This window comes from Strix aluco, chromosome 4 (assembly GCF_031877795.1).
Source record: "Strix aluco isolate bStrAlu1 chromosome 4, bStrAlu1.hap1, whole genome shotgun sequence".
Taxonomy (NCBI): Eukaryota; Metazoa; Chordata; class Aves; order Strigiformes; family Strigidae; genus Strix; species Strix aluco.
Window position 1 is genome coordinate 9983103 of NC_133934.1, and position 18634 is coordinate 10001736.

General features: G+C 41.3%; 1 protein-coding gene across 3 annotated transcripts in view; it reads right to left on the reverse strand.

The window, feature by feature from the left end:
• Positions 1 to 5994: 5994 nt before the first annotated feature.
• Positions 5995 to 18634, reverse strand: part of ZFYVE28 (zinc finger FYVE-type containing 28) — a 158400-nt gene continuing 145760 nt past the window's right edge. For all 3 annotated transcript variants that reach the window (XM_074821963.1, XM_074821962.1, XM_074821960.1), the window contains 2 exons: positions 9168 to 9271; positions 5995 to 8265 (listed from right to left, as the gene is read on the reverse strand). In XM_074821963.1, coding sequence (XP_074678064.1) covers positions 8134 to 8265; positions 9168 to 9271 — 236 coding nt within the window. In that variant the 3' untranslated portion in view covers positions 5995 to 8133. The remainder of the gene's footprint in view (positions 8266 to 9167; positions 9272 to 18634) is intronic.

The window sequence follows — 18634 nt, forward strand, 5'->3', positions numbered from 1 at the left end:
ATAGGGAGCACCGAGTGGCTTTGCCTGTGCTACTGCATCCCTCCCACATGTCTGCCTGCAGAGAAATCCCTCTTCTTGGTAATTCCTGAATTGATATATAAAATTGAGACCACCATGACTAGCACCTCCCTTGACCTCTGGCCCAGAGCAGCCCCACTGAGTGTTCATTTCTGCCTTAGTCCCAGTAAAGGTGGCCACAGTGCTGTGGCTGTAGGAAGCCCCTGCTGTCGTGTTAAAAATTATAGCAATCATAAGTAGAGAGTTCACCACTATTAGTTCATTCTTCCAACAGTTATTATCCACACCAGAATTAGCCTCTTCTTTCTCGTGTGGATTTCTTCAAGTTGGCTCAACCTTTAGCTGTTGGTTCCCATTAGACACCCACCAGCTAGGCAGAGGAGCCCCGCTTATCAGATTTGTGCGCCCTGTGTAGGCATTTACAGGGTAGTCGATTGTGTGTGCAATTAGTCTTCTCTTTGATACATTCAATAGATTGCAAGCCTGAAGATTTCCAATCCCCTAGTCATTCCCATGGCTTTTCCCTCAAAGCAAAACACACCAGAAATGCTGTTTTTAGCAGTACGCTAGCTCAACACCTTCCCCCACTCAGCTACATCTTCCTTTTTGCCAGGTGCTTAAGTCATTTTATAAAATATCGCAAATAAAAGCAACCCTGCAGAGGCTCACAGAGCCATCAGTGCTAAACCCCAGCAGCACACAGAGCAGCAATGAAGATACGATTTGGCAAGAACCGATTTCCTCTGGCAGCTAACGCCCTGACAACATCTGAACCTTAGGAGGGCACTGGCAAGCCTCCAGGAGCAGCACGCCAGGCAGAGAGGGTTTTATCACACCACACTGGTATTCGCGATGGCTTCCGAGCTGGTTGTACTCAGAGGAAGTGCTTCTGTAATTGCTTGATTTGGGGTTAATGATTTTTCTGTTTAAAACCAAACTAATACTATTTAATGATTGGTATTCATTTGCACTATGCAATTAGATCATATTATGAGAATTATGTGTTGCACAAATGGGAATTTGAAATTTTTAAAAAGTGAACACTTTTTGTCTTTTAATTTCTTACTGCAGCAAGCAAGCAGAAAAAAGGATTAAAAAATATAATAAGCAAATGAAAAGACAACAGCCTCTCTCTGTCCCCCTCCACCTGCCAAGAAATAGCACTTCTGTTAACACTGGGTGGGAATATCGAAGTAGCACACCTAATGCACTTGAGTGGATTTTTCTCCAAGCTGCTTGAAAACACCCTCAGTGCAGTAGGTAAGACAATACCTCGAATTCCTCCTGGGATTTGATTTTAGCAAAACAATGGAAAAAAAAAAAATCCCCTCGGGCTGTGTCCCTTGGGCTGGCCTCTCCTCCCCTCCTCCGTTGAGCCTGGCCAAGTCCCAGGTCCCCAGCCCAGGGCTGCATCACCTGCAGGCTCCTGCCCTTCGGTGACTGAGGGTGGCTCTCTACTTGGGTACTTTTAGTAAGCACCTTGCAGAATCTCTTTCTAAGAAGCCCTTATGCCTTCACACCGGCCTGATTTTGGTTTCTTGTCTGCAGTAACTACGTTGCTCTTGGTCCAGTGTAAGACAAAAGTTGCACGGAGGCAGCATCTGAATGCAAATTCACATTCAAAACTTCAGCTTTTCACAATGTAAGTTTTTGAGATGGACACTAGTCCCAGAAAACCAGACATGTTTCAAATGTTGCCTACAAGAAGCAAATACATAAGTATTTTCCCTGAGACTCTGTTTAGAGTCTAACTCCAATATTATTCCTTTAAAGAAAGAAAAAAAAAAAAAAAGAAAAAAGCAAAAAGCAGAATGTGAGGAGCAAACATGATGGAGAAAACCTCCTTTTGGGAGTACAGATGGGCAAGATTTTCCTACCTTGTTCTCCAAGAAAGGCTGATGTCCTGTCCTGAAACAAACTCTCAAAAGCGTGGCAATTAGAGGCTATAAAATTGGTCACCGAATGATTTTGTGGCAGCTTTATATTCTGTTGCAACACACTTGGACTTTGAATCTTCTTGTTTGAATGGAGCTTCTTTACATGGAAAGTATAGCAACTTCCTTCATTATTTTAAAAAATTAGGGAAGAGTTATTTCTGGACAAAGATGAGTTACAATCACAGTCTCAAACCTCTCATTTTTGTTCCCCAGTAGAGACCATTTCCCCCAGAGATCATCCAGCCACATTACCCTTTCCAGTAGCTACAAGGAGTCCTAGACAAAAACAGACACTTCAGAGACTGACATTCAGACTTCTGAACTACTTGAGGTTCATTTTTTTCTGTACCATCTCTCAGTGTTTGAGAGGCAAGGGATCATAGGGTCATTCTCTTCTAAATATATTTATGAACTTGCAGAAGTGATTATTTTTCTGTTTTTATCAATTATTAATTTCCAGCTTTTTGCAGATAAGCCAAAGAAAGTGAAATCAACTTAAAAAACCAAACCAAAACAACCCCAAACCAGCAGGCTTTACTGCTGCATAATCAACTGAAAAGCTGCTAATGAAGCAACAATCACAAATGGTCTTGGCCAGAAAAAATTATTATCAACTGCCTCAAAATTTGATCACAGAGTCTCCCCAAGCACAAAGAAAGATGGCATGGTACAAGTCGTTTGCTAGTAAAGCCAGCACAGTCTCATTGCACTTAACGATCCTGACAGGCAACTTCAGGATCTCCATCTGGGACAGCCCAAGGTGGAGCCACCCTCCCAGCCCCTGAAGGTCGAGGGATGACTTTTTCCAAACCATCCAAAAAGGCTGAGGCACTTCAGCATCATTTTCAGACACATCTTTTAAGATAGATGGGTATTTTCAGCATGTTTTACAGGACATCATCAAAGAGAAGTTACCAGCACAAATGCCATTCAAGGCTACTTATTCTCAGCATTTTCCCCTGTACTGACAAGCCCATGGGTACTGCAGACCAATTCCAGCTAAAAAACTGAAAGCTGGCCACTGCTGAAATACTGCGTAAAAAGCAGTCACCTTAAAAACCCTCCCTGCCGCTGTTTTATTTCTTATTATTAACTCAGCAAATAAAAAAAGTCATGACGGTAACAACATTTTATTGCCCTGTGAAGAACTACGTAAAACTGCAAAAATATGTAAATAAGACTTTCTAGAGTAAGACAGGTGTTTAGTACTTGCTTAAGCAGTATGAGTGCCTAGCCTGGGGTTATTTCCAGAAAATAAAATCTCTGTAATGTCTGAGGTAGTTGCAGCTAAATGTGGACTAGCTCTGCCGTTCCCAGGCACGGTGGCCCCTTGTGTCCCAGGCCGTGTCAGACATCTCGAGCTCATGAGAAAGAGCAGATGGCAGCATCACTCAGCAACTGGGCAGGAGCAGCAGCCCCCTTTACAGTAGCCTGGTGGCCACAGCCCCAGCCAGCCACCCCTCACTGCTGCTCAGGAGTGGCCAGAGCAGGAGGCCGGGAGGCCCTGCTGTGGGCTGCATCGCTTTGGACGCAGAATTTTCTTTTGCAAACAAGCTCAGTCAGAGCCCTAACAGGATGGTGGTTGCTTGCAGAGAAAAATTGAGAAGACAAATCAACTTCATACCTTTGAGTGAAACATGAAGGAAAAATCATACTTTACACTTTTGGAGGCTTCAGATTTGGTGAAAACAAGGAAGGAGTTCATGAAAGACTGATTGCCCAGTTTGTTTTATGCATGAGCCCCAGCATTCCTAGCACGTGCAGTTACAGCTTGTTTTCAAAGAGACCAATTATTTCATTAAAACATCATCTTCACACTTCCACATTTGCTATAACAAGTCTCCTCTTCATCCTTCTGGCCTGATAGTTTGCCGTTCTTTTTTGGTTTAAAAGCAATGAAAAGAGAGCCAAATGAAAAAAAACAGTCTTTGTAATATCTATAATTTACTAACAGCTAGTAAAATCTGGGATTTAGGATCTGTCCCTTCTCCTCTGCAAAGTAAAGGAATACTGCAGGACTTCAAACACCTTGGTATAAGACCCATGGCAGCTCAGGCAGCCAGGAAGGATCTGTGTGGCAGGATGCTCTTGCAGGTACAAGGACATCAAACAAGGGTTTGAAACAAGCCTGTGCCTGGGAACTTGAAGGGTAAGATGAGGAAGCAATAGGAGCGAAAGCTCCTTGAACTGTCTAATACTGCCTCTAATGTTTCACTATCTGTAAGACACCCAAGGAGGCTACATAAGATGTCTAGTTTATACACAGCAGAAACAGAAAGCTGGCTGATGGGGTGGGGTAAAGGGAGAAAGAGGGGAAGGGAAAATAGCTGAAGAACCCTCAAAAGTAGTCAAAAGAATGACTACAGAGAAGATTTCTTCCAGACAAGAAACATAAATAAAGCATAATACAGTAAAACGTTATAATCAGAAAATAGAGTTCAGAGTAAGCATCTCACTTTGCAGCATAAATCTTTGATACAAATAAAGATGTTTGAGCAATCACAATCCCTGTGACGAAGCAGAAAGCAGAAGCCTTGGTGCCTGCCTGTGCAGGAATGAAGTGCTGCAGTCTTGGCACTCGGTGGAGAGATGCTATCAGGGGTTGCCACGGAAACTGGAGGATGCAGACCCAGCAGCTTTGACTTTGCATATACTGACAGTGAGTTCAGCTGGAGACGAGACACCGAGAACACTGGTGGTTTCCTCCAGCTCCCAGGCAGGACTGAGATGGGGCTGTATTTGGAGCTTTCCTCCAGTCAAGCCTCCTGCCTCCACAGCCCACCTTCCGTGTGCTCCCATCCGTGTACTGGCACAACCGCCCGTGCATGCACCCCATTTTCCTCCTCCTTCCTTGCAGGTTAGACAATGCACTCATTTTCCCCTCCCGTTGGTTCCATCCAGGTTCCTCCTCACTGAGCTGCCATGTGACAGCTTTTAAGTAGTTTTGAGTTTTCTGGACAGGGATATTCTCTGGAAGCAGAGCTAATTTCTAATTAAAGTTCCTTTCATGGCAGAGGGAGCCCTGATATCCCACCTCCCTTTACAAACCTGGAGAGAGCAAGAAATCAGATTTGTACAGATCTGGAAAAGATCACTTTAAGAGTTTGCTGTAATTTTATTTTTTTTTTTTTATGAAAACAGCCTTGATTCAGAGGGAACATGTCATACAGAAGAGTCCACCACCAGGTGAATTACTGACACCTTTAGCAACATTGCTCTTACCTTATTATCTAATCTGCTACGGAACACATTGTTGTGGGTTGGAGAAGAGATCCCCTTTTTCCCCTCAAAACCCTGAAGCAATGTAAATTTAATTAAAAATGTCCCTTTAGGATAAATTTCTACTTATTCACTTATTTATACACACCTTAAGGCAGCACTATTTGCCCATAAATGTTATGCATATTAATCCAAATGCAATCTTAAAAAATTTGCGTGCAGGTTTCCTGTAAAATTTTCCTGTTGTTGCACCACTGAAGCTGAGATCCTAATGTCACAGAGCTGTAACATAGTTTTCCTTCAGTGAAATGGCATTCCAAAGCCCTGCATTAGGTCCTCCAGAAAAATAAAATTAATTCTCATAAAACCTACAACAGTTATATCTCATACAAGGAGCAGAACAAATCAGCACTGGGCATTTATGCTGCATAAGAATAACTGTGCAGGCAGATCCCAGCAGCGTTATTTTCATTGCAGATTTGCATCCCCCTCCCCCGCCCCGAAAAGATTATTCAGATGTGACACAGGCAGATCAAATATGCCTAATGTGTGAAGTGACCACCGACAAAAGATATTTCTGGAAGGGAGATTTTTAGCTGGTGGCAAGAGATAGCACAAGGCAATTTTAAGTGACAGACTAGTACTCCTGCTTTGATTTAACACCCCTTCTCTGTACAGGTGACTTTCATTTTCAAATTTAGACTCATTTCTTTCATATTATTTGCAAAGTGAGAAAGACTTAAGGCCAGTTTGTTTGACAGGATGGCAGCTGTCACTCCATGTAAGCAGACCCCGAAATGAAAGAGCAATCCAGCACATGGAAATAGAAAGTCCTGACACTTTAATTATCTGAAGAGATTACAAGATGAAAGTCTTCCTTGAGGCAAATGTATATTAGTATTGATATAGTCATTGTGCTTTTCAGTAAGAGAAATAGGAGTCTGTATTTACATAAGAAACTATAGTGTCTGAGATCTTTAAATATATTTATGGAAATGATTCTGAATTACAGCATTTACAAAATAAAAACAAGCTTGAATAAATATTCAGTCCATTAAATAAGATTTTTTTTTTTTTCACAGAAGCAACTTTTTGTGCATATTTATTTCACAATTGAAGTTTGTTGTATCTTTATCCTATAAAAGAAGCATTAAATTTGTTGGTTTCTTTTCTAAAAATAAAACTGCAATAATCATTGCAATGTGAAGCCTGAGATTTAAGCCTGAATAAGTATCATTGCTTGCACCACATTACCCACCTCCCACCAATCGCCCAACCCCACGCCTTTCCAAACTCTGGTGATTCCATGGGAAGGATTTCAGGGAAATCATAATAATAAAAAAATATAAATAAGGTGAGGATAACACATCATAGCTGACATTGTCTACAGACAGCATCATAAGGCTTGTGCATTACACATAAACTAAGTGAAGCTGTTTCATCTGATTCAAAACAACAGTAGTGCCAAACTGTTCTACCCTTATATGGCTCATTAACACTGAATATTAAACCATTTAAAGGGAACGCCCCCCCCCCAATAAATTAAAAAAAAAAATAAAAATCAACACTGGCCAGTTTTGCTTTATCATTTTGAATTACGACCCTTCTTGAGCATGGTACCGCAAACAACTTCCTTTTTTGTATTTATCACTTTGAAACACAGTGTGTAACACTGCGAGTCAGGAAAGGGGATACAGCAAAGAGCTCTTGATCTCGTTTCCTCTGTAACCACAGCACTCACTGTCTTGCTTTTCATGTGGCTAACTCAAAGCATGTCCAAATGCCTTTGAAACCTCAGTGCTCAGGGAGCTCTTACTGCAAATAGTTTGTGCAAGATCAGAGCATGAATCCATGTGAGTCTTACTTCTTTCCAAGTGGAGATAAAAATTAATCCCTGGTGTTTCAAATAAATACAAACATTTTCTGAGTTGTTAGCATGAGTGAAGTAACAGTATGCAATATTTTACACAGTTACTCTGCCAAATGTGGACAACAAGTACCCTTCTCTGGTTGACCATTCTGTAGGACCTTTTGAATATATCGTTACATATTTGTCATTTTAAAAACTGTTTTAAAAACTCAGTGTGGGAGAAATACTTTGTCACATCTACTGAATTTTGCTGCTAAGCTCTTTAAAAAATATGCATTTAAGTAGTAATTCATTCGGTAACCATTTCCTCTGAAGTTTAAGTTTTAAATGCTGATATAGAAACCAAAGCTCTGTGTTATACCTTTATTAACACAATATAGCATAAATGATGAAGATTATAAATACCTCCAAAACTCCAAAATATGGAACTGGAAGTTGTAAAACTTAATTTTTAGAAGACAACTTGGAGTTATTGCTTTGCTTGGTAAATGAAAGGCAACAGAAATATACTGCTTCAGGACCTTCAGTGCTTCCTATGTGATTCACAGAACATTTTGCCTTTGTAAATACAAATATGGATTTGAAATAGTTTTGCTTTAATTAATCCTAGCATAGGTAGCAAAAATCTAGTAATGGGAACGTTAAACCGCAGCAGGAGGGAGAGCGCTGACATCCACAGCCATGCTGGTATTCTAGTGAGCACAGAAGTGTCCGAGCTTTGGGACTAATTTGCTGGGATGGACTAGTTAACCGGCTACTCTGTTCCTAGCATGTAAGATAAGCAGCAATGCTTGTTCAATTCTGAGCCCTATTTCCTTCCACACAGTGCATTTGTTCTGCATATGGCATCGTAACATTAATGTTATAAATTTATGGAAGACTGTACTGTAGCCTTAGAGCTACAGACGCTTCATACTTCCCTTTAGCAGCTTAGTAAAATGCAATAAAAACTGTCTGTACAAAATTTATAATAATGGATGTCAAAGCCTACATGCCCTCACGAGGTCCCTCTTTCAAGATAATTCTTGGCTTAGGTCAAATATATCAGTCCGTGTAAGACTCCAGAAGACACACCAGTAGTTTAATATGTCAGATACCAGATTTGTCACTATAGAAAGGAGTGACATGGAACATGTAACAGTGAGTGCAAACACGGACAGGCTTCATCTGACCATAACGAGGTAATGGAGCAGAGTGGGAGGAACAGCGGGAACAGAAGATCTGAAAAACAAGAGGGAAATTTCACCTTAGTTCCTCTGAAGAACTGAATGGGACAAAACTGATTTTAAAAGAGGGGAGAGAAGATCGTACCAGCTGGGCTTTTGTGCATTGGCAACACCACCCTCCTCAGCATAGCAAGTGAAAGCAGGCAATTCACAAGCCTGCCCACCGATTAACCTGTGCTTAGCCTCCCTGACGCTGGCGCCCAAGCACTGACATTAGCCAAGGCAGCTCCACCAGAGATGAAAAGATGCCTGTCTCTCCATTGGTTTTAAAGAAAGATTCAGGGAATATCTGTGAATATCTCCAGAGTTCCTACTTCTGCAAGTCCACTACAAAGTTAACAAAACCAGCTTCTCTACACTCTTCCTTTTTAACTTGTACAGCAGCAAGCAAGCGAAATGGGATTGCAGATTTTGGCTTCCACAGGCACATGATTGCTTTATTCTCCCTCGCTCCCTCTTCCTCCCCCACAAACTTGCAAAGCAGCAGCCCTACACACCACAGTCATCCTGCAAAGGTTTAGAAAGAAAGCAAAGGACACGTTGTCCCTGCAGCTGAGCTGCGCATCACCCCTCACAGTGCAGGCTGCTGCAGCTCGTTAAAGCTTAGAGCAGTAGCCCACAGTGACTCTGGATTTGGGGCATTCGTTCCAGGATCTCAACAGGGAGCTCTGCTTTTTAGCAGACAAATGCTCATTGCTGTATAAATGTCCCCCCCTCCCCCCCTCCCACTTTCTAAACATAAGCTCAGCAGTTGATAGCCAAGACATACAAAAACACTTGTGACTTGAAAACCCTGGCCAAGCACACACATTTTGCTGTGCAGCTGAGTTTCTGTGGTACGCATAAATTTTCTGTTCTCTTTGGAGGATAGTTTCTCATGTTTGACTGAGTCATTACCTTGCCACAGCTCCGACAGTGGTGTTTCCTGCGAATGACTGTGAAAGGAGCCTTGCATGCAGTGCAGAAGCTGCAAACTTCATCTGGAACCCAGTCAGGAGGATCTGTCAGAAACAAAGCCACAAAAGGGAACATAAATCAAAAGGGAATAAACACAAACATGTGATTTCCAGATCCTCAAGAGAGTAGGGAGAATAAAATATAACAGCAACTGCTTTCATCTGAGTTTCTCCAACTGCTTTGTGAACAGGCAGCTAGGTGAGTTTGGGATGCCCAGGAGGTCTTGACTCCCCCCTTCCTCTGCCAGGTGCCCACCTTTGGGCAGAGCACATCAGGCACTGAAACAGCACACAGCAGCTTTGGACTCGAAATGAAATATATCCTGTTCAAATGAAAGTGACAGAGAGAAGGCAGTGAGCAAAATAAAGAATGAAGACAAGAGACTGTTAAAGCAGAGCTGGAACACAGGTGTTCGTCAACACAACCAGCCATCAAAACAAGCTTAGAGCTGAGATCATTCCCAGCCTCTTCAGCCCTCCCTACAGAAAGGCTGACAGCTTCTCTGCAATTAGGCAAGCAACTGTACAGATAATAAACTCGAAGCCTGATTACTGTCTGCTAAACTATTAGGACTCTTACTGGAAGTCAGCAGTAACTACAGCAAAACCACAAAATCAAGTGTACGAGACGTAATAAAGGAAGATTTCGACCATTATCCTGAACAGCATGTTTCAGTTGTTTATTTCTTCTGCGAGCTCTCTAACCTCTCATAAAAGTCAAGCAGGGAAACGATTTGGTTTTGGCAAAGCAGAAGGTATTAGGCTCACTTCTGTTGAGCTGCTTCTGCTAGTGACAGGCTGACATGACCTCAGAGAGTCTAAAATTACAAGTGTAGAAATGATGTAGCCGATTGCTTAATTAAGTTGTTAAAAATCTAATGAAGGGCAAAGCAAGTTCTATCCAGAAGGAATCCATGGACACAGCAAACAACTGCTGGATGTATTTACCCAAGTTCCCTGTAAGCAACTTCTCTCTGAGTATTACTTACAGTATGCAACCCATGCAATTGCTGATTTATAAACCTGACAAGCAAGATCCCTGCCTCAAGGAGCATATTATCAAACAACAAAATATATGGTGCAGTTAATGCAGAGGTCAAGAGGGCTACAGGTACACACAGAAAGATAATTAAAAATCCATTGTATTGTTCAAATATAACCATGACCAGTTTTCATGTTTGTCACATGGCAACATTTGTCAAATTTGTTAAGTAAAAAGGATATAGCATTCAATGCAGTAAATGGTCAAAAAGCAGATTAATAAAAACAAAGAAAACTTTGAACCTTGACTCATCTTTTACAAGCTTCTCTCAACTATTTTGGAAGTCAAGCGAGTTTAAGGAAGCAGTCTTTCACTTCATGAACAAACTAGTCTGATAAAGGTCACAACTATAGGGACAGCAACCAAAACCAAAGTCTGTGTGCAGAGAAATGACCAATGTGAAAAAAAGGAGATTGCACATAGCAGCCTTCACCTCAGGCCTGGGAACAGTTCACCAGAAAGTGTTCTGTGGGGACACAAGGCTACAAATTCCCACTTCAAAAGCAGGATTCCCTTCAGCAGCAGAGATGCAGGACTGCCAGCTTAAGTCGAGGCATTAATACCAGTGAAACCAATACATTTTCTTTCCCAATTCTTTTTGTTCTCTGCAACCTCCCTACCTACTACATGTTACTTGCCCAGTGAAACTTACTCCTGTTACTCGTTTATGATGTCAATTTTGAAAACTCCCTATCAATTTCACAAGAATCTCTGATCAAAAACCATGGCAAGCCTGATGACCTTGGAGCAGCTCCATGTTCTCCATCCAGGAGGTCCCTTGGGTTATCACATATATTCCAAACAAAGCCAAAACCAATATTCCTGTTTAAAACTTGCCATTAGACTACATAGCCTTTATTACATTTTCAGGCATTTAACTATCCCATTGATTCTCACTAATTTTAAAGACAGCAAAATTTAGGAAGTTATTCAAGCTCCCAGGTCTCCTTCCCAAACGAACACAGAGCTGGTGGAAGCAGGTTTGGTGAGATGCCTATTTTGCTACCGATGCTTTATCAACTGCATTATAATGTGGGTTACCACGTTCATCTAGATACTAATTTTAAAATTCACAGAAAAGCCACAAAACACAGGCCCTTTTTGTACAAACTGCAGCATGCCAATATGAACTGCAACTTCCGCAGCAGCTAGTACCATAATCGCTCCTTTCCTTAGATCATGATTAGTCCAGACACATTATGAGCTAAGCACAACCTCACCACAAAGACTCTGGAGCTCATCAACAGAAACCAGCTTTCTTATCAGGTGTTTACGATTTGATTGTCCGTCCATTCCCCCCCCTCCCCCCCAGTTGACCTTGAAGTGCAATGTTGAAAAAGCTATTTTTTAATTGACCATGTATGGATTTAATTTTCTCCAGTGATAAATAAAAAGAAAAATTGCACCACCACCACCCCCCCAAAGAAACAGCAAATTTATTTTGGAAACAACCTTATAAACTCGTAATAGTCATAAATCCATAGTTCCTGGTAACAGCATTACTGGACTGCCAGATGAATTAACCTGCAAACTTTGTTTTTATAATTGCATAAAAAAAAAAAAATCACATCTTAGTGGTACTCTATGTATAGAAACAGTATAAGCCTCTCTACAGAATGTTCTCCCACATTAGAGGGACTCTCTTTACCTCCACATTGGTGTCACGGTCAGCTGATTCACCACATTAACACATCAGTAGAGTGAGCTAAAGGGCACATTTTCCCCCAGACAGTGACTCAACAACAGTAAGGCCCTCTGACGGGGCTACATGGCCAGCCCCATGTCCTGTTGATTCTGGGTTTTAGTGCCCTCCTAACATCCCAATTGCTCACACCAGGATCTGCTGCACTGCAGCACACCCCCAAATAGTAACACTTAGTTATGTAACAGCTTTTAACATTCAAAATGCTGTACAAACATTAATTGCTTTAATCCTCATCATCCAGCTACAGTCAGTAAGTGTGTGGGGAGAAATCAGGAGTGAAACATCTTGCCCAAAATCATATAGTGGTGCTGGCTTAAGATAACATTTGAAATAAGAAACTTTGGGCCATCAGCCCTATGCCTTTGCTTCCAGTTGTGACCAAGAAAGTCCTTACACTGAATACAAACACAGAGGCTCCATTTTGAGAGTATGCCCTTAGAAATTAAATGCAATCCCGGATGGGAGCCGCAGTGCTCACACTGACAGGAAGGATGAAGCCCTGAATGACTCAGTCTCTCTGAGCCCATGCAAGCCCCAGTGGCAGTGGGATCACACCCCCAGGTCCCCTTCACAAGCCTCATCTCACTCAACCTTGGGAGCAGCCTCTCTGACTTACATATATTAATGATTGAGTCATCAGGCTTTTTATAGAAGAGGTTTTTGAAATATTCTCTGAACAGCAGTCTCATGAGGGGATACAGCTTCAATATGAGGAGCAGAGTGAGTTACACAAATTAAACCCCTAGCATTAGCCTGAAGACGTGCGGGAAGCAGGGCAGCAGCACTGCACCCATTGGCTTTTTATGTTATAGTCCTTCTCCAGGCTATGCTGCTCGATTAGCTCTGCATGCAGCAGCAAATGGAAACATCCAGCCTCTAAAGCACTATCTGCCTGTGCTTCAGGGATTTGTATAAGGAATGGAGGGAAAACCTTGTTCGTGGGATAATTGGCCAACTGCTTTATCATGCAATGAGAGGTAAGAGAAGTCTGTTGGGAAGCAGATGAAGACCACAGTACAAACATCAAAGAGGAGGAGAAAGGAAGGGAAGGGATTAACGAGACAGGAAAACTACAGAAATAACTTTTAGAAAACATTAAAAGCGTGTACGGAAAAAAAAAATCAGAGAAAGAAAAAGAAACAAGTATTTAAATGAATAAGAAACAAGTTTAGGGAAAGGATAAGGCACAAGATAAAATTAAATAGCGTGAAGACTGAAAAAGACATTTAAAAAGGAAAAACAGTATTCCCAACTCTTAACTATTCAAAAATCTTGCACTATGGTATCTCTTAAATCATGAAATTTTATGGTCTTTTTAGTAGTTTTATGCTGTAGATTTTAAAATTCACCTTTGCATGTCTATGCAACCTCATTAGCTAAAAGAGTTTTCTGCTTTTAAAAAAAGTCTCACATAAATCCAAGATGCTGCAGCTTTAAGAAAACCATAATCATGATAAAAAAATCATAGGCATTGTAAACTGTCAAAAAGCACATGCGAATTAATTTTGCTTAAATATGTGCAACAGACCTACTGCAATTCCATCTAATCTTAGAAAATCAAGAAGAACATCTGTGTCCCAGAGCACAAGAGGAAGAGAGCCTGGACCTGGACCCATCAACAGTGTTGAGTGAAACAACATCAGACCAGAAAGGTTAAGTTCATTTGGTGATGCTGGGACACAAGAGACTGGGGCGGGGAGGGAAACAATCCCAAAGTTGTTGGAGCTTGCAGAAGGCCTAGTCTAACAAATCTATACTCTGGTAGAAAACAAAAATCAGAAACATGCACACCATGACTCCCTGTTGAAGAGCAGCTACTAAACCCTAAGTTGTGGTGGCTGCATTACAGCCAGGCAATTCAGAGAACAGACCCTTTCTGCATCTTTTGTTTTTATCAAAGATTCCTAATGCAGAACTCAAACTGGAAGTTCCTCCTGCATCAATGTGTATTAGATTTTAGAGCACATCATGCATAACCCTGATTATATTTTACCAAACTGACATTAAGAGGGCTGTTCCTACAGCAGCCTGTGGAACTTACACCGCTGCAGCCGTCAAAGCGCATTATCCTCACAGCTGCGAAAAAAGGTCAGATGGGCTTGCTGCAGCTCTTCTGATGAAAGCAGGAATTGTACATTCTCACAGTTTTAAGTATGGAAAGTAGAGAACTAAGGCAACATGACTTCACCCCTCACTTCAACTGCCACGGTAAGATGAGCCTTTTCGTCCCTTATCACAGATGATTTTCCGCATGTCATTCTGAGCAATCTCTGACTTTTATATAAGAGTCCTAGGAGGCAATCGTACCAAAGTAATCTTTACCTTTGCACAGTAGATTCAGTGTTGATTACAGCTGGCTTGACATTTTTCAATAAAAATAAATTTTCTGCTTCAACAATATTGTTTGATTAAAATTTCAGGGGTGAGGGAGAACACAGAGGTACAGACTTATTAGGTTCAAGTACAGCTCTTGTCAAACAGTTTTCTTAAGATGGAGTTTCCATGCAAATCTAGAAAGCTTTCACCAAAGCATGGAGCTCTGCAGTCTGGGGCTCAAGCCTCCGCTCTGCCTGACTCAGCACGACCTTGAACAATGACATCCTGTGTCCATTCTGTACAGGTACATGATCAGCAACTCATTCTTTGGCAAAATAATTATTTACATAAAATGGAACAACTCTGGTAGAAAACACTGACTTCCACTGGGATATAGTTCAAATCTTTACTTTAAATCAGATGGACCAGAGACTTGGATCTTCTGTATAACTGTTACTAGGAGTCTTTCTCTGTAAGAGCTACCAACCATTATAAACTTGAAGCAAGTTGATAATGTAGGTCTACATACTACATACCAGAAGAACACTCACTACATGTATTTTTAGGGCAAAAAAATTTCAAACCTAATCAAAATCCCAGCTATGTCACTGTGGACCTGAATAAGCCTGTGCTTTACAGTACCCTACAGGATATTTTCTCCTCCTGCAATGAAGTCTCAACAAGTTCCATGCGGTGCTGACAGAGAGGGATAGTCTTCAAAGAGGTAAAAGGCTCTCAGCAAGTTCTTAAAATGTAAGTCAGATCAAATTATTGCAGTACAACCTAAAACCTGTACAAAATCCTGTAATTTTACATGCGTGATTAAATATGTTCAGTTGATTATAAAACATTGCCTCAATATGGAAAACTTGATGCTAGATTACTCTCTTGCAGGGTAAGCAGAGCTGCTGAATAAGGAGAAAGCAAAAAGTTATGCAGACAGAGTATGTTTGGCCACTGAACTGTGCAACAATTTAACTTCTTTCATTTAGAAAGTGTTGCTGGTCATCATTATAAATAATAGAGTAGCCATAGGCGTGTAGAGGACAAAGGAAAAATTGAAGCATTCAGCTAGGGTTGACAGCTAATTCTGGACTCACGGTGATTAGATTCTGCACATACAGTAGCATGGGTGGGTTTTCTTGACCTTGTGACTTCTTATTGCAACAAGAACAAGAGCCCGAGCCTTGGGACCATAAATTACTGAACTGTGGTCGTGCTGCTGGTTGGAGAGCAGGGAGGACTTGTGACTAGACAAGAGCTGGTGGGCTGGAATATTACAAGATGGAAAGGGACCAAGGAGAAGTAGCGTGCTGTTCGCAGCAAACAGATGCTAACACCATTTGGCACAGACAGATATTTGTACTGGCATCCACAGCAAATCCATTACGGCTGGAGTTACAACTATGTGGTAGCAAGCAAGGCAGTTCTGTATAGATGCTAGAGGGATAAGGAGTGAAAATGAACGTATGGTTGCAGAGAGAGGTGCAATGCTATGGCAAATATTTTCATGGAACACAAACAGCTTCATAATGCTTTCTGTTCTTCCTTGAAAAAAATCTTCTGATATCTAGATGTCTCATGTTTATTTCCCAGACAAGAAGTGTAACTCACTTTTCTTAGCCAGCCTGCAGCTTCTTGACATTGACAATTAAAAATTTCACCTTCCCTCAATCACAACAAATCTTCCTGAGTAATAAATTGCCAAAAATTACATGTATGGTCAAAACTCAGATTTGCCAAAGTTCACTATTAAAATCATCAAGCCAACAAAGATAAACATAATGCTCCCAAATAGGGTGAGCAGGGGGACTTATGCTTGATCATATTCACAGATTGATAAAGAAATAAATACATAAAAATCCTTATCAAGACAAAAAAAGAAGTTACTCTCTGTGTATACCTATGTATATATATGGGAACTCATTGGCAAATACAAAGCATTTTTTGTGTTGGGGCTAGAAATACCATCCCAGACATCTAAATGGCAGAAAGACATCAAACTTCTACTTCGCTGATGTTTGGGGTTTTTTTTAAAGCTGTAATACACATTAAGAACAACGCAGCTCTGTCCCAGCAAGGATACATTTATACTAGGTTACCTAACAGTCATTTTCTTACATTTTCAAATGTGGAGGTTTCCTTTAATTCGTGTGTGACCCACGCTACCCACTCTCAGCCCTGTGCAAACTTCTTGGCCAGCTTATTATCCAAGAGTGGTTTGTCCCAAACTGGAGCTCAGGAACTCTCCAATAACCTTCTCCCTATGCTGCCTCGTAGCTCACCAGGACACAGGGAGAAAGGCATTACCACAAAAGGTCCTGGAACACAGGCCCCTTCCGCTGTTACTGCAATTCAGAGCAAGCACCACTGGTAGCAAAGAGCCCAACCTGCTTTTTTCTGAGCAGCTGCCACTAAAATTTTCTCTGAGTTTATACACAGAATTTTGTCCCCACTGGCTGCCATCTCCATAATACAACCAGGGCATGAAATTTTACTATATTTAAAACTTATTTACGGAATATTGTATAAATTCATCTTACATTCTAGGAAAATATAAATGTATTTGTTTTACATTCTCTCCCTATAAAAATACAGCACTTGTTATACTCTATGAAGTATAAATATATATGCTTCCTTGGAAAAAAGTCCTAGACCATTAGGACAGCAAAGATGAACATATAGACCATAGGCTCATCTGTCCTTTCAAAAATGCTTTTGTTTTGGAATGCCAATTAATCTCTAGTTTACTGCATTTCAACCTTCAGAGGGTCACAGGATTTAACTCTTACACCCTTTCCAATGTCAGTTTGCTCATAATAAACACTCATATTTGTTTTACAACCGAGACCAGCTGGTGGGTTTTATATACAGCAAGAATGAGAAATCTGACAAAAACAAGTGATTCATCTTCACAATCTTAGTAGAGGCTGGAACCTTCAGTAGAATCTTAAAACTACTCATTTATTTGTTCAGGTTGCTGGGCTTGCTTTCTTTTTTTTATTACCATTGATTGGATGCAATCTGAGACATTTGGTACTTTCAGTAAGAGGGATTTATTTGATAAATGGAAAAAGCTTTCCTGGCAGGTAGCTTGCTGGACTTTCTCAATTTGATACATGCTCATGTTCTGCCACAATGGCAGAAGGGAGGAGCTAGTGGTGTGCTCATTTGCTTTAAATTGTCTTCACTTTCAGTTGAAATCATTAAGAGTGACCCAAAGTATAGAAATGACGTACAAAAAAGGATGTAATTAATTTTGGTGCAATGCTGTCATATTGGTGCAACGTTCTCAGACATTGCATTGAACCCATTTACAGTGATAACTGCGGTATACTCCTGTTGGTGGCCTGTGGCCCAGATTTGGCCTGGAGGACAAACCCATCAGGCTTGCTGCAAGAAATAGGGCACAATGTTCATGCAACAAAGGTTGCCTTAACCACCATACATCTTCCACCTGCACTCAAACATCACCCAAAGCCAGAGGCTGTTGCTTCCACAGTGGCCAGCAAAAATGAGGTAGGTGGGAAGGGGTTGTAAGAGGGAAAAGGCACATGGCTGTTGAGATTAAAATATTGCTGTAAATTTATGCCTCATGTTGGATGCCTTAGGGATAGCAAAACCATGTATCCTCTTAACTATCACTGCATACCTCAGTAGAAGAAAAATCTGTACAGCATTGCCAGCAATGACAACTTGTGACCTGAAGGGACAGGGGCCTGCAGTGTATTGGAGGTGAGGGGACAGAATGGGTGTTTCTACAGTTCCCACAGATTCAACAATTGACCCACTTAGATGCCCCTTTTTGTAGACCTTTTGTGGTTTGTTCTGGTTTGGAAGGTGGAGCTCATCTCCATGCTCCCCAGCACCCTCTGTCTCTTTGTGATACAGAAAATTCTTGCAAATGTGAAAGCCAAATAACAGCAGAATACACTTGTTAGTTCACATAGTGAGAGGAGCTGTGCTGATGTGTACAAGTACGTATTTACAGCATAACCACTTACAAGTCAAGTAAGACTCCCAGGGAGAGTCTGCAAGGAGATTGATTCCAACATGCCCAAGCGTTCCCAGTGAGCAAGCATGGGTATCAAAAGCAGAGTAACTGCAGGAGCACTGGCTAACTGGCTGTTTAGAGGATGTGCTAGCATGGGAAAACATTGTGCCAAGGCAGCCAAGTTCATTCTGGCATCCAAGTCTACTTATTCAAAAGGGACTTGGTTATCCCACAAGGCTCTGCTTGCCGTTATGCAGGCATATCTGAAGCACCTGCTATTTCGGAACAAAGATGCAGGCAAGAGGGCTGTTTTTGCTCTAGTTATCTGCATATGCTATTAATACTACAGGT